This window comes from Sceloporus undulatus, chromosome 1 (assembly GCF_019175285.1).
Source record: "Sceloporus undulatus isolate JIND9_A2432 ecotype Alabama chromosome 1, SceUnd_v1.1, whole genome shotgun sequence".
Taxonomy (NCBI): domain Eukaryota; kingdom Metazoa; phylum Chordata; class Lepidosauria; order Squamata; family Phrynosomatidae; genus Sceloporus; species Sceloporus undulatus.
In genome coordinates, this window is record NC_056522.1 from 225,905,599 (window position 1) to 225,921,281 (window position 15,683).

At 38.2% G+C, this 15,683-nt stretch overlaps 1 protein-coding gene across 11 annotated transcripts in view; it reads left to right on the forward strand.

Moving 5' to 3' along the window:
• The window catches only part of GTDC1 (glycosyltransferase like domain containing 1), a 280,090-nt gene that overhangs the window by 139,172 nt on the left and 125,235 nt on the right, over nt 1-15,683 (forward strand). For all 11 annotated transcript variants that reach the window (XM_042442163.1, XM_042442191.1, XM_042442183.1 and 8 more), the window contains 2 exons: nt 8,959-9,126; nt 13,945-14,118. In XM_042442163.1, coding sequence (XP_042298097.1) covers nt 8,959-9,126; nt 13,945-14,118 — 342 coding nt within the window. The remainder of the gene's footprint in view (nt 1-8,958; nt 9,127-13,944; nt 14,119-15,683) is intronic.

Genomic DNA, 15,683 nt, shown 5'->3' on the forward strand with positions numbered 1-15,683 from the left:
CAGGTGCTTGTTGTTCTATAGTTTTACTATGCACTGTTAGAACACTGAATGGGCTGAATAAATAGTTCATAAGGTGGAACTGAGCACATTTGTCTAAAATGTGCAGTTGGTGCTTGCCATCTGGTCATAACATGCAGTAGTACAGAGGACCCTTTGCATGAGTATGCAGAAGGAGTAGACAGAGGGTTTTGTTTGTTTACTTGGTTTGCATTGTTTATACACCCATTAGTAATATGTTTCTCTTGGCAAGCTAGAATAATAAGGGAAAAATGAAACCATTAAAAGAATTTAGAACAGCCATCAAATCCAAAACAACATAAAACCAGAGTAAAACCAACACGAGTAAATAATATAAAGTGCAAAGAATCTGAACAGCATGACAAACTCAGAGATTTAAAAAAAAAGATCCTGAGAAAATAATTTTTAAAAAGTCATCACTTTGTAATGAATAGACAATGTGTGTGCTGGGCATCCTTCACTGGAGGGCATTCTTGTCCAGTTAGGCCAAGGGATCCTCATTGGAGAGGGATGTCATCACTAAAAAAAAGCTCCTTTCTCCTAGCTCTGGTCATACCTACAGAAGAGCTTCTGAAAGCTATCTTAAAGTTTGGGTCAGTAGGTACAAAAGAAAATGGTACAGACAGCCTTGCTCCAGAGTTTCAATATCAGCACTTTGAATTTTCCTACTGTGACCAAGGAGAGGCATGTAAGAAACCCAAAAGCAGAATGTGAGCACAAAAGCACCCTCATGCTACTTAGTATTCCAGTCAATCAATATGAGAGGTGTATTACCTCCGATACTGAAAGTAGCATATAGTCACTGCGATGAGTAGCCATTGAGAATCTTTATTCTCTATACATCTGCCTAATCAATTTAAACATTATTTTCATTCATGTCCGCTGTATCTTATGGTAGAATTCCATAGGTTAGCTATGTGCTGTGTAATACTTTCTTTTATGTATCACTGAATCTCCCAACATTCAGCTTCATTGGGCAATCCCTAATTGTCTTTTTGATTTTCTTTAGTGGAGTATAACCAGATTTGTTAACGGCTGAAGACCACTCAGTTGGGCTGAGCAGCCACCTACTAACAGTGCCTCCATAGTGTTCTTTTGCCATAGCCATTTTATCTGCATTGAGTCTCAGTTTATTGGCTTTCATCCATTCCCATTCCCTAAATAAAGGAGGGGGGTGACTTGGCAAGCAAGTCAGTGTCAGAGGTCAGATATAACCTTGCCAGGAACTGTATTGGGCTTTTAGCTACAGCTGTGCAATTTAGTGCTGGTACTAGTGATCCTAAAGCCATTAAATAAGATTGGGCCACCAAAAATCACATTTAGACAGCAATCCATTGGCAAACTGGGGCATCATTCAACATAAATACTGAGCTGTTTTCAAGTTTACATTCTGCAGACCAAAGGACTGGCAAATATGTATGTAGATTTATGTGTATCTAATATATTACACATGTGCCTAATGGGTATGAAAGTCTGAAACAATTCATTCACTCACATATGAGTTTGTACCATTCTATTTGTTCCAATTATGGGCAAATTTTGGTTGTGCAGCGAGAGCATGTGGCTGACTACATGATTGTAAAGAATTTGGCATCATTTTGTGTTGATTATTTAGAACAGATGATAGCCTAATAAGTGTTGGTGATTTTTATTTTATTTTTTGCATGCTCTTTCTGTCTTTGCATGCATACTGTATATATGTGCTTTGCTCATATGGTATAGAAAAGGAATTGCATATTAACATCTTGCTTTTTTGCCTCATTGATCAGGTTGGGTAAGAGTAATGTTAACAGCAGTTTTAACTGTACACTTATTTTGTGAGATAACACGCTAATGATGTAGCTGTTTTAATTTGACTTTTGCAGACAGTTTAAATATAGGTTTCCCTTACAGAGACAAAAGTTGCAATTTAAAGCTCTTTGGTGGTCTAAAAACAGCTTAATTCTCCAGTAGCATGGTAATAAGTACTAATCCAGCTTATGCAGTGATTGTAGTATGTCATGTTTGTGAAAGATTGCCTAACTAGGCTTTCTCTGGGTTTTATGTTAATTTAAAAAAAAATTAAGCATAAAACCTTATAGCATCTTTATGCTGAGACAAACTGTTCAATTTAACTTACGCTCAAGCAGCAGCTGTCAGGAATTATCATGTTTCTAGCGTTCTTGGTATCACCTTGTGTCCTTACCTCCTGCATAGACTCTGTGGGATGATAAAGCCCACCTTGTTAGGATTTATTACTGAAATAATAACCTGAGGTAAAATGAAAGCTGATGTCACATGGAATGACAGCTGACATATATTTATGTCATGAGTTCCATTATAATAATATACTTCCTTTTCCTTTCTTGGCATGAGGTGTTAAGTGGAAATACTCTTCTTCATATCCTCCAGTGCCCTGCATAGGAGTCCATTAGACAAATATGCAGCTCCTCTGTGGGCATGTTCAGAATAATGTCTACTGTCATGTGTTGTTTGAGCTCTAAAACCGGAGCTTTGTAGCAACGGGAAACAGACCTGAGGAGTAGATCTGGGTATATTTTTTTATAATGTCATGGCATAAGAAATTAAAAACAAAAAAAAATGTGATCACTCATGTGGGAGCATCATCTCATTGAAAGAGACAAATATTTAGTTTTCCAGAGTTCCCATAAGAGGTAAGGTAAACAACAAGCACAAAAAATTAACAATTTAACCACTATGATGTCTCCTGGGAAGTCAGTTCCATTGGGCTTTGCCTGTCTCCATCTGTCATCCACCAGCAACTCCACCAGCGATAGAGCTTCATAATATTAAGAGCTCATACCTAGATATTCCTGTTTTCCTTTTCTTCTGTGTCATGCCTTTTTTTTTTAACATTGTAAAGCTGAAGGTAGGGACTGATATGTCAGCCTCTCTGAGAACCTTTCCAACTCTAGAGCAGGAAACAGATGCAATAAATAAAAAGAAACAAACAAATATAGCAGTGAAGTATCACAAGATTTTATATTGGGTTTTACATCTGCTGCCAGTTTGCAGTTGATAAATTCTTCTTCAGAAAAAAAAGAAAGCAAAAGGCTGATCACTCTTTGTAAAGAATTATCATTAAATAGTGTCTTTTTGACATAGGCATAATGGTGCAGCATAAATGAATGAGCTGGTTCCACACTAGGAGGAAATGGGACTTTCCAGTTGCCTCTTCTGATCTGGCCATAACACTTACTGCCTTTTGACAGGGAACTACACCCAACTTATGAATATACTTAGTTATATATATATATATATATATATATATATATATATATATATATATATAGTCCATTGTAGTTGTTTTCAGTCTTATAGACAAAATAGCATTGTAGCTGCTTTTTTTCAATTTGCATTAAATTTTGCAGGAGGGCAGCTAGATTTTTTTTATTAGGTGTTTGCATTGGTTTACATTTTGAAAGACCATTCTCTGCTTTGTCCAAGTACTTACTTTACTTAGTAAAACTGAGGCTGAGAGAAGTGTGTGCACATATGTGTGTCTGTATTTGTAGGAGTATTTCTCCTCTCCTTCCTTGTTCCTTTGATTTATTCATAATTAAAATCAGACAATCTCAGAATACTTACAAGTTTTTGATTAACAAGTGTGAATAAAATATGGCAAATGAAAATTTGATTTGGCAAATGGTTTGGCAAATTTACTCAAAAAGCCAGGATGACCCCTGCCAGATACAGTGAAGGATACACATAAGTGGAATATGTAACCATTTGTTTGGTGTCTCAAGAAGAATTTGAGTACTGTATATTGCTTCCATCCCACCCCTCCATATGGATGCTTTTCATGTGGTGATCATGCACGGAGTAGGCATGGCTCTGAAATTTGTCTGTCTTTAGCATTGCATCTGTCTTTGTAGGGACAGCAGTCTTTGCAAAGAGTGGCCTAAATCTTTTTTTTTTAAAGTTAAAACTACTGAATCAATGGGAATTTATTAAGTGAAGAGTTGCAGAAGCCCCAGCATGACATAATGTGTACTTGAATAGATCAAGCCTGAAATCTACTTGGAAGCAAATATGATCAAACTGAGGCTGTCATAATTGGCCACATCATGAGAAAGCATGGCTCAATGGAAAAGACAATAATGCTAGGCAATGTAGAGGGAAGTAGAAAGAGGAAGACCACAAACTATATGGGCTGACTCACTTAGGGAGATCAGGGACATGGATTTGCAGAACCTAAGCAGAGGATAGTTTTTTGTGGGTTTTTTGGGCTATGTGGCCATGTTCTAGACAGAGTTTCTTCCTGACGTTTCGCCAGCGAAACGTCAGGAAGAAACTCTTCTAGAACATGGCCACATAGCCCAAAAAACCCACAAAAAACTATGGATGCCAGCCATTAATGCCTTCGACTTCACTAAGCAGAGGACTTGAGAACAGGAGGTCTTGGAGATGTCTCATCCACAGGGTTGCCATGGGTTGGCATCGACTTGAGGGCAGTTAACACCTACAGAAGTTCAATTCATTCAATGTGTCTTTAGATGGCACTAATGACTGTATTAAGGAAATTAAGACTGCTGTATGAAATGTTGCCTTGTGAGATGTGTTTTTCACAGCTACTGAATGGACAACTATAATTGGACCATGATCAAAAGGACTGGTCTATACATCACTTACAGTGGTTAATAGGCATTCTTTCTGCCCTGCGATACCTCACAAGTGAGGAACATGGCTCCCGTAAACAAAATGCTGATATCTCTTTGGTCTCTTGCAGTTCCTTGTTATGTTGTTGTTTACTACTACTATTATTGTTATTTCATTCATTTGTATCTCTTCATTCTTAGCATAGAATTCAAGATGGATTAGAAATTATTAAAACTGGTATAATACAAATTACAAATACACAAAAATTGGTAATATATAACAAATCAACAATTTCATATCCAGGGATACCCATGATGGCTATGCAACAAAGTACAATAACATTCAAAATCCACAAAATAGCAATACTTTTATTGGGCCAACCAAAATGCCCAAAATACATGATACAAGTTTTTGCAGTTCCACTGGGTTCTTGAACAGGCAAAGGTGTTAAAAATCAAACAGGACAAAGAAAAAAAGATGATGATGAAGTCACAGGCCTACAGTTTGTCAAAATGTTGTTATAGGTGTTCCCAGTTAAGGTGGCACAGAGGAATATCCATATTGGCAGAGGCCATTCCTCCTTTTTGGTCATATGAGTTTTGGAAGACAAAGAGTCGTAAAGTTTGGGAAATAATATTTAAACTCCTTTAGTAACACAAAAGGAAACTTCCTTTGCGATCCAGAAGGTAAAACATGTTAAACAAGTTTTATCTTTGTTGGAGGTAAAAACAATCAAACAATTTGTAGAGTTAAAAGACAGAATATAAAACAATTAACAAATTAACACAGTATTAAAAACCCATCACAGTCCATTCCTAAAACCCTGATGTAACAGGAAAGGTTTTACATGCTGGTAGAAGGGAATCAAGGCGGAAACCACCTATTGGGAACCACTCTATTGGCTTGAGCTGAATATTAGTATTGACCTGGTTGGCAGTGAATGGGGATGTGGTGGAGAGTGAAGGATGCTTTATTCATTGGGCTTTCAAAGAAGACAAGGGGTACGGTAGAATGGGCCAACTGCTGGGGAAAAACAAAACAAATTAAGTTTTATCATGTTTTGAAGATACCTCTTCCCCTCAATAATGCAGAGGGAGCTTTTGGTGACCAAGGCTGCATCCACACTGCAGAATTAATGGCAGTGTGACACCACTTTAACTGCCATGCTGTGAGATATTTAGCCTTCTCTGTCAGAGAGCTCTGGTACCACACCAAACTACAAATCCCAGGATTTTATAGCATTGAGCCTTGGCAATTAAGGAGTTTTATTAATTTCGCAGTGTGGCAGCGGCCAAGAAAAAGAAGCATGTGAACTGGATGATGGATACACATGTAGATGCAAGCAGGCCATGACTGTATACAGGGAGAAAGTAACTATGTAAACTAACCTGGACACAGTTTGACAGACAGTTGTGCTATATTATTATTCTGCATGTGTGAGGAAGTGCATACTTCTGTAAATTGCTTTTATTCCTTGATCACATTGTCCTATCAATGCAGAATGTCTTCCTGACCAGAAATGAGAACCATGCAGACAGACATAACACGAACTGTTTGCATATTTCAGTCTTTAAATCCTCCTGCATTAATAGTGATAAGGCACTGTGGGAGTTCTGGTCCAAAGCATCAGGCGCACCCAAGGTTCCCCACCCCCTCACCCTATCATAAGCAGTTAGTAAGACCAACAGATAGTAAGGACTCTGTGTATGTGAGAGAGAGAAAGAGAGAGAGAGAAAAAGAAGAGAATAAGAGAAAGTGACCCTATGAGCAGCATTGCAAAGGGAGAAAAAAACATGTTGGTACGGCCAAGTCTTTGTGCCTAGCATGTGGCTAAGCAAGGAACATGGAAGGAGGAGTCCGAGGAAGATATTAGTAGAGCATGAGGAAACCTATTTTCCCAGTTCTGCATTCTAATGCAGTCTGTTCTTGATATAAAAATATAAGATCTGGAATTGCTATTCAAGAATGGATTCAGGATGAACATGTGAAGTGGATTTAAAGGGGAGACTTATACTGTGCCAATACACCTTTAGGATAAAATGAGACTCATATTTCACACTACTTAGTGGCACCAGACCTTCTCCCTATAGATTACCATAGTGAGTAGTAATGCTAAGGTTATGTTATCAATCTAATTAATGTGTGAATTACACTTTTTACAGGCATTATTTGACAATGGTCTTGGACTTGATCAAAGGTGTGTTAGTTGCCTGAGATGTTCTGGTGATGCATCTCCGTGGAAGCTAATCTCAGTTTGAATAAAAATAAATGATTACAGAAGGCTGTTGGGAACACAGTTCACTCCCCAAATTAAGCTTGATGCAAAGGTTCCTCTAGACAAGGAAAATGTGTTGGGACGTTTCAGTACTTGTTGATATCATTTTTGAGTCCATGCAGACCGGTTCTGTACACCACCCCCGTGAAAATGGAGACACGCACCACGGGGGGGGGGGGCGCGCCCCATTGACGATAACAGGGGTCGCCCCTTCGCACATATTCAGGAATGCAGATTCCAATTCTGCAAGAAAGAAAAGGAACTGTATATCATGAGAAGTCAACTCTTTAGACCAGAATTTCTGAAGCAGGGTTCTCTGGAACCCTCAGGTTGTGCAAGAGGTTGTGATTAAACAAACAAACAAACAAAAAACCCAAACTTTTTTTTTTAAAGTTGAGTTGTAGATATAATCATTTTTATGCAGGAGTTCCCTCAGATCTTAAAATTATTTCAAGGGGTTCTCAGAGGAAAAAAGATTGAGAAAGGTGGCTTTACTTTAGACCATTCTGGAGGAGTGCTGAGTCTGTGTGTGTTGTTTGTTGATAGGGAACATAAATGACAGGCTTTAGGTGCGCTTTTACTGTGGCAAGATTTAATGTGCTTCCATCCACAATATTGGAAGGCAGATATAAAAAAATACCATATAATAAGCACACTTGCCTTTATACAAATGTAGATATAGAGACTCCTGACCATGTTTTATTTTATTGCTCATTTTACCAAGGTATTTGTTCCAAATTAATTACCCCAATTTTACCAAAAATTCTGGGCAGATTGGAAAGATTTTATCTATCTCTCCTACTTGATGATTCAGATCCACAAATTATAGAGAAGGTTTGTAGGTTTTGTGCCTCTGTCATTACTACAAGTAGTCAATTAATATGAAAGTAAATGGAGGTTTAGATATGATTGAACTGTTCAAACTGTATCTTTAAACTTCAATAATCTTAAATTTTTAATCCATGGATATTAGACACAAATTTAGTATATTTAAACTATGTTTTAGGAATTTTAGCTGTATTTGTATATTATGTTATGTTATGTTACATTTTGGTCTATGACCATAAATGATTGAATGAATGAAAGGACAGGCTATAATCTTGGAGAATCAAAGAATGAAACAGAAAATGTGAGAACTGTGTTTCAAGTTCTAACAGTCTCTTGGGGTATTGGCTTCCACTTTCTGGAAGTTTGATGTAGGATAATCTGTTTTTCCATATATGCTTAAAATCAGCACTGAAGAACACCATAGGATTCAAGTTAGCTCCTTCCATTGAAATAAATGTGTTGCATCCTGGTATCTTTCAGGGGCTGAAGAAGTGGCCAGATCTGTCACTAAGTAGGACTATATACCTGAATTACCTTTGAAGTGGTGGTTTTACTATCCCTGTGGTATTTGCACCTGTGTTGTATAATTTAAAAAAGGTGACCAGCGTTGCCAACAGTTCATATCATGGTAATAAGATAGCCTAGAATGAACAAAACAACAAAGGCTATGGTGGATACAGAATGAAAATAGGAAAAGGAAATCTGAACATGAAAAATAAATCCACACTAGATGTGTCTATTGCATAAATCAAAAGGTTTTATGTCATAACATGAGCATGTGCCATACTGGCTCGTATATTGAATTTCAGTAGTTGGTTGCATAAAGAAGTAAAGTGTAATGAAACTGGCAAGCAAAGTATTCCCCAGTCAGCCTTATCTTTGTTCCATTTGTCCTTCAGACACAGCTTTTCTTACATTTTTCAATAAAACTCATCCAGCTCCTTTTCTTTTCTTTCTCTCTCCCCTTGCCTTTTTTTTTTTAAAAAAAGAACTTTGCATCTCTCTGTAACTGAGCAGAGAAAACCAATGAGATTCATTGCTTTTCTACTTGAGTCCTTAGCTGTTTTTTAAGAGATCAAAACTTAGAATGATGTTACATGGAATTAAGGCTTACCCACTGATGTGTCCCTGTAGAGGTTATGTTTTTCTTGTGGGGAGAACGGTGGGAGGGAAAGGGTGAAGGGTGACACTTTTGAGCAGGCTTGTAGACAGTAAACACTACTTTCCTTGTTTCTTAGGATCCTCTTTGCAAGCTCGGTGCTTAACCTGACTGAACTTGTTGCCCTTCGGCCTGACCTTGGCAAATTGAAAAAGGTCCTTTACTTCCATGAGAACCAATTGACATATCCTGTCCAGAAGTGTCAGGACAGAGACTTCCAGTATGGATACAACCAGATTCTTTCATGGTAGGTGCATCTCATGCATCCCCACATTTAATTGTTTTCTACTCTCCTTTATGTGCACGCCTTCAGGGTTTTTCTTTCTTCTTAAAATAAAAATAAATGTGGAACCTGATGCAGTTGCCAACATTTCCACCCCATTCAGAAGGAAAGTACCACCCCGAAGTTCCTTAGTATATACAAGTTGTCAAATGAGAAGTATACCTAGATGCTATTATGAGAGCCTCGTTGTACTCCAGTAAATTGCACTAATTTTCACTATATACCTCATTCGTAATACACACAAGATGCTTTTGCTTTGAAAGCACTTAACAAAGGGGCAGTTAATCAACGCTGGCTGAGCAATAGCTTTTATTGCATCCAGCTGAAATTAAAATAGAGGTTTTCAAGGGAGTAAACAAAAATTAAAATGTACTGCAGCAGTGTTTTTAGGGAGAGAGGGTAGTAAACATACCAGATAAATCCTTACGTTTCTTTCATTGCATGTTCACAAATTGTGCAGGGGTAAAACACCCAGACATTTAAAAGGCTTTGGCCCTTTATTGTTACTTAAAACAACCATATTTCCTGAATATAAGTTAATGAAAGAAGTTAATAACAGCTACACTTGAAAAGCTTTGTGATTAGACGTTATACAAACCAAAAGTGAAACTGCAAAGCTGAATTGGCCTGAATTGAAATAAATTCATTTACTTGGCCTATTTCACACATTTGTTATTAGAATTATTATAAGCATAGATTGAGCATTTTAAAACTAGATGTATAACATCTGCATCTTTGCATTGTAACTTGAATGAAAGACAAATAATGATCCAATATAGCTGAGCTTTTTTGGTAGCTCCCATTCTGCTTTCGTTTGCAAAATGTTTCAGCTTTGCAGTAGCAATATTCTCAAAATATAATGAAACGGCTTTGCTTTAAAATGGTTCTTAAAAACAAACAGCCGCCCATATAAAATACTCCTTATCATTACTGCTGGAAGAAATACACATACTGTGAAGCTTTAGAGCCATTCCCCTCCCCTCTGTTACTTTGGAAAATGCTATCATTTTCCATATTGTCTTTCATATAATAGCACGTTTACCAATGATCTCACTGTGTCAATCCTGAGAATTGTATTTGAGCCCATTAAAACACCACACCTGCTCTCCTTGTCTAGTAAGAGTGGCTGGCTGTAGTTATATGTGTGTGTTAAGGAACTGTGTGGATAGGTGGGCAAACCCCATTTTCACCAGATGAGCAGGGAATGCAGGAAAAAATGGGTTCTCCTCTTTCTCCTATAAGGTCAGAAGATATGTTGGTACTTCTCTGGGCAATTTTCTATCAGCAAGTAGGCTATGGAAGAATGATAAGTTCAGTGCAGGCATTAAAAGCAGAGGCACCCACTTCCATACCTTGAGCACTGTATCCTAAACACATTTGCCATTATTATGGTGTAATAACAAAAAAATAAAAATAAAAATATTAGGCTTCTCCTGCTTATAGGACACTCACACTATATTGAAATTCTGATAGCAGTCCTTCACAACCATTTTATGAGGGCACATTCAGGAATAATGTAGTTTCTGCACTTCAGTCAGGCTCTCCTTTTCCTCCTGTATTGTGATTACTGAAAGTGGTTCTGAAACCTATTTGCTCCTCAAGCTCCAAGCACTGGTGGCCCATGGTTTTCACACGAGGGGCTCCTCACCCCATCACTTTAGAGTGAGGCATCCTCCTTTCCCTCCCACAACACCCGCACTTGGAACATAGGCCCATATAGATCACAGCTATCTAGAATCCAGATTTGTGTTGTCTCCATCATGCATTTGAGTGGTAAGAATATCTATTTTTCAACTCTAATGAATCTGTAGTTGGGGAAGTTACATGAATTGCAAAGAAATTTGGATTCTCTAATCCAAATGTGGTTCCATCCCTCTCCAAAGGCAAATACCCTATTAACAAGAATCATGGGTTGAAACTAAATGAGAATTCAGCAAGGTGGGCCCAATGACCCCTGCCTTGAATCCCATGGCTGGGGAAAAGATGGAATAGTGGAGGAGGAACAGGAGGAGGAGAGGAGAGAAGAGGAGATGATGACAATAGGATAACAGCAAAAGCAGTTGTTCTGATTCTAATTTTTTAACCACTGTCGTGTGATAATATACAGTAATATAAAAAAGAGAGCTTGGAAAATTTAATTATTGAATCACAACTACCAGAATCCCCAAAGGACCCATGAAATTGATTTGTAAGTGCATGCCATCAAGAATGGTAAAGTGCGGGACATTTCTTTTATCAGATAGAATCTAGTTTTTTTTCTTCACTTGAGGAGAGCTGATATATATGCATCCCCTTTTAAATTATTTAGCTTTAGTGCTAGGATTTGTGTTTTGCCAATCCTACACTAACCATAGACTACAGAACAGAGAATCTGAAAACAAAAAAACCTCCAACAACTCCAAAACAAATGGATCAAAAGTGTCTGTCGTTAAGTTGTAACAGAAACAAACACATCAACTTTTTTTTAGTCTTTTCTGTTCCCAACGATTAGAAGCAAGAGAAAGAGGTTAGCGCACTGGTTGTCTTAGTTGAAAGAAAACATGTTGTTAAAAAATAATATGTTTGGGAAAATACAAGATTTCAGAAAATGGTTCCACTCCAGTTGTCGAGCTGAAAAGCATTAGAGCACTCTTCAAATATTTCCTTGCCTTTTCCTGCTGACTCCTGCTGTTTTTGGGCCAGTGTCAGTTTTCTTTCTTGACTATGAAGCAGTGACAATTAGGAGGAGGAATGACTTTAATCCTGTGCAGGCAGTATTACCAGTGGAAATGTACAAGTGGAGAAGAATGTGGTGGCAGGACCTACCAGACAGGCTCAGAGAGTGGAAAAGTCACTTGTTTGAACTAAACTCTCACTATCCTTCAGGCAGCATGGACAGGGTCAAAAAAGAAATTTCTCAAAGCTTTGGATGATATTTAGTGGTCCCAACCTGACCTTCACACCCTGATTGTAACTTGTGCAGGGGTAGAGGTCAGAAAAGTGCAGCGTTCAGCCCAGGAGCCAGTTTTGTGGGGAACAGCTGAAAAACCTTTAAAGCATGCTCAAAACCTTACCAGTTTGATTCTCTGTCCCTATGAAGCCCCCCAAACAAAGTGGTGGAAATTGGCTGATTCCTAGAACTGAAAGTGATGTGGTAGCCAATTACTCCAGAAGCAGCTGTGTGGACTGTGGCAAGGAAGGGATGGTCCCTCACTCCCCTACAGCTGCCTACTGCTGGTCTATGCAGTTAGGTCTCAAGCATGCAATTTGTACTCCCAGTTTTGCACGATACATATTAGTTATTCTGTTCAGTAATTCACTTTCAGTGAATTAGTACCATTGCAAAAACCAAAAGTACCCCCTATCTTCCTTTTAAGTCATAGAACCACTGCCTGGAGGAATTTCCGAGGTGCTAGACAATAGTGTAATGTGTGGTGACATATACAGCCTTCTCTTGGTAGCAAAGTGTGATGCCACAGACAGCTGCAATAAGACTATGCAGCAGTCCCTGCTCTTCTTCTCCCAGCACACTCCACTACTAGGAAGAATTAGATGTGATATCCCTTACTATCTTGTTCTCTAACACCTCCTAGTTGTAGTGGTGCATGTGGCAATCTACCTTACTGTACGGTCAAAGTAAGGAAGGGGCTGTATATGTTGGGCAGAAAGTAAAATGCATTAATGTTGTTCCATGAACTCATCTATACAAGAGCTAGAGGAAGATTTCTAATGATCCAGTATCACAGTACAGTCGGCCCTTCTTATACACGGATTTTTTATACACGGATTTAAGCATACACGGTTTGAAAATGTTCCAAAAAAGTATAAATTTACCTTGATTTTCCATTTTTTATTGGGGACACCATTTTGCTATGTCATTATACTTAATGGGACTTGAGCATACACGGATTTTGTTATACACGGGAGATCTTGGAACCAAACCCCAGCGTATAACAAGGGTCCACTGTATGTCAGGGTTGTGTTATGCTATAGGAAAGTATGGAGTGGGGAGGTAAAGATTAAATGTGTAGTTGACTGTAAAAATATTGTGGAAATGCACTTTTGTCAATGATGGAACATTTCCTATGATAGGCTCTTTCATTAAGATCAAAAGCAGATCTCTCATAGGTTGAAGGAGCTTCCCTTGGTGCAACACTGGGCAACTGATGTGGGGCATACCCAATGCCACACTTTTCAGTTAAAAATAGAAAAGAAAATAAATTCAAATATTTATTCTGCCCCAATCACTATCTAGTGGGCATAGGGCAGTAATTTCACCATATTTTTGGCTTTTCAGCTGTTTTAGGCTCAGGAGAGGGCCTTTTATAAAACAGGAAGTAATGTCAAAATTGACTTCCTGGTCGAAAAAATGCCTCTCCTTGCCTAGTCCAGGTGCCCAATACAAGCTTTAGCTCTCCACACCTGCTAGAAGTTATTTTGAGTCACTCTGGGAAGAAAAAAAAAGTCAATTGCCCACATAACAACAACAACAACAACAACAACAACAACAATAATATTTATTTGTATCCCGCCTCTCCCTATATTGGATCGAGGCAGGTAACAGCAAACAAGAACAATAAAATCAAACATGAGTATCAATAGATAAAAGCATAACAGGACATATTAGATCCTAGTTCCCCTATCTCCCTCCCACCTAAAATAACATTAAAAAACAATTCCCAATAAAATGGTTAATAAAACCATTTTCCCACCTCTGCCCTAATGGGAAGGACACCTTTACATACAACCCATTAAGCTATATTTATTATTTATAAATTATTAATTCACTCTCTTTTTCATCAGCTTGGTTGCTGACATTGTGGTGTTCAACTCTACCTATAATATGGAGTCATTCCTAACATCTATTGGAACATTTATGAAGCGGATACCTGACCATAGACCTAAACATCTGGAAAAGCTAATCAGGCCGAAATGCCAGGTCCTTTATTTCCCAATAAGGTTTCCTGATGTGAGCAGGTTAGTAGATTTTTGACTTTCTTCACTCTTTTGTGTCATAATGCTGTCTCCGCTTCACTTCCAGATTATTTTTGTCCACAGATTTCCATTGGGAAGTTCTGTGAGTTAATGAAGAAAAGTATTGCATTTCTGACCAATTTTCTGGCAGGGAGCTAAACTACGCAAGAACAAAATATATATCAGGTTATTCAATTGGGGCTGTTTGTAAGCATTATGAATTTTGCCAGTTCTGCTAGTGGTTTTTACTATATTCTGATTAAATTGTCAGGCTTGCCTTCTGTTTCCTTTGAGGTACCTAAGAGATTCAATAATGATTCATGCTCATCCTCCCCTGTCTATAGGGTTGCCATAATTGTCCACTTTTACCAGGGACAAAATGTGGAACAAATTCAAGACCAAACTGTAGGACAACTGCAGGACAAAACTCAGCCCAAAATGTAGGACATTGAAGAAAAATGGTGGACCTTAATTTTGAGCTGAGTTTTGTCCTGCAGTTGTCCTACAGTTTGGTCTTGAATTTGTCCTACATTTTGTCCCTGGTAAAAGTGGACAATTATGGCAACCAACAGGGGGTACCTACCAACCCTCTTCCCACATCATCCCACACTTCGTCCTCTGTTAGAGGACAGCACTGACATCAACTGCTCCCTCTTGTTTAAAGGTAGAATGAAGCTGGTATGTTTGCAGTGCTGGTACTTCAGTTGACAACAGGAGTAGCTGTTCTCCTCAGGGTATATTTGCCCCAAAATCTGAGACCTGTTTAGTTGTTGGTAAAATTTGTTCTGTAAAATTTGAGGAGGGCGGGTGTGTTAGCCTCGTCCATTTTCATCTTCATATCTGTCACTCACCTACACATGTTCCGTGACTTTTCTGTTCATAAAAGCCATTGTTGTGTGTGAAACCTCTTCATATGATTTGTTTCCCTGTCATGTGGAGAGGTTCCATGGATAACTAAAGAGTGTCACTTTCCAGATTTAGATGGTGATGATGGAGGCTGGGTGGGGCTAGCATGCTCTCCCTCCACATTAATTAATTTTAAACATTTCAGAAACACCTGATTTGGACTAAGATTAGCTCAGTATTTGTTTCCAAACATTTAACAGCTGAGGACCAATCTGAAGAATACATTGGGAGATGTGTGATTGTGTCTCCCATGTTTTGTTTTTTATTCATTTATTTTTAAAGAAAAACTCAGAGCTGCCATTGTGTAGAGTAACAATCTGGATATGTTTATGCGTTCCTGATGTCTGTTTTTGTCTATTTCTTTACTAAATATAGTTTCCAAAAAACTGCATGTGTGTTCTTGCACAAAGCAAATAGCAGCTTCAGCAGAGGATTTAGATTGGGAAAGTGGTAAGGGATGGAGGAAGGATAAAACCTATTTTCCCTAACACCATAATTCCATCACAGTTTTAAAAGTGGGAAGAATTCAGTCGAGATCTTATAGTGTCTTGCTTGCTTTGGCTCTTATGAAGACTCTCCTTCTAATATAAAATTGGCACACTTTCTCTTATGTCCCACAAAACTTTACTTATAGCAATGATTTGAATGAAAAATAGCCACAT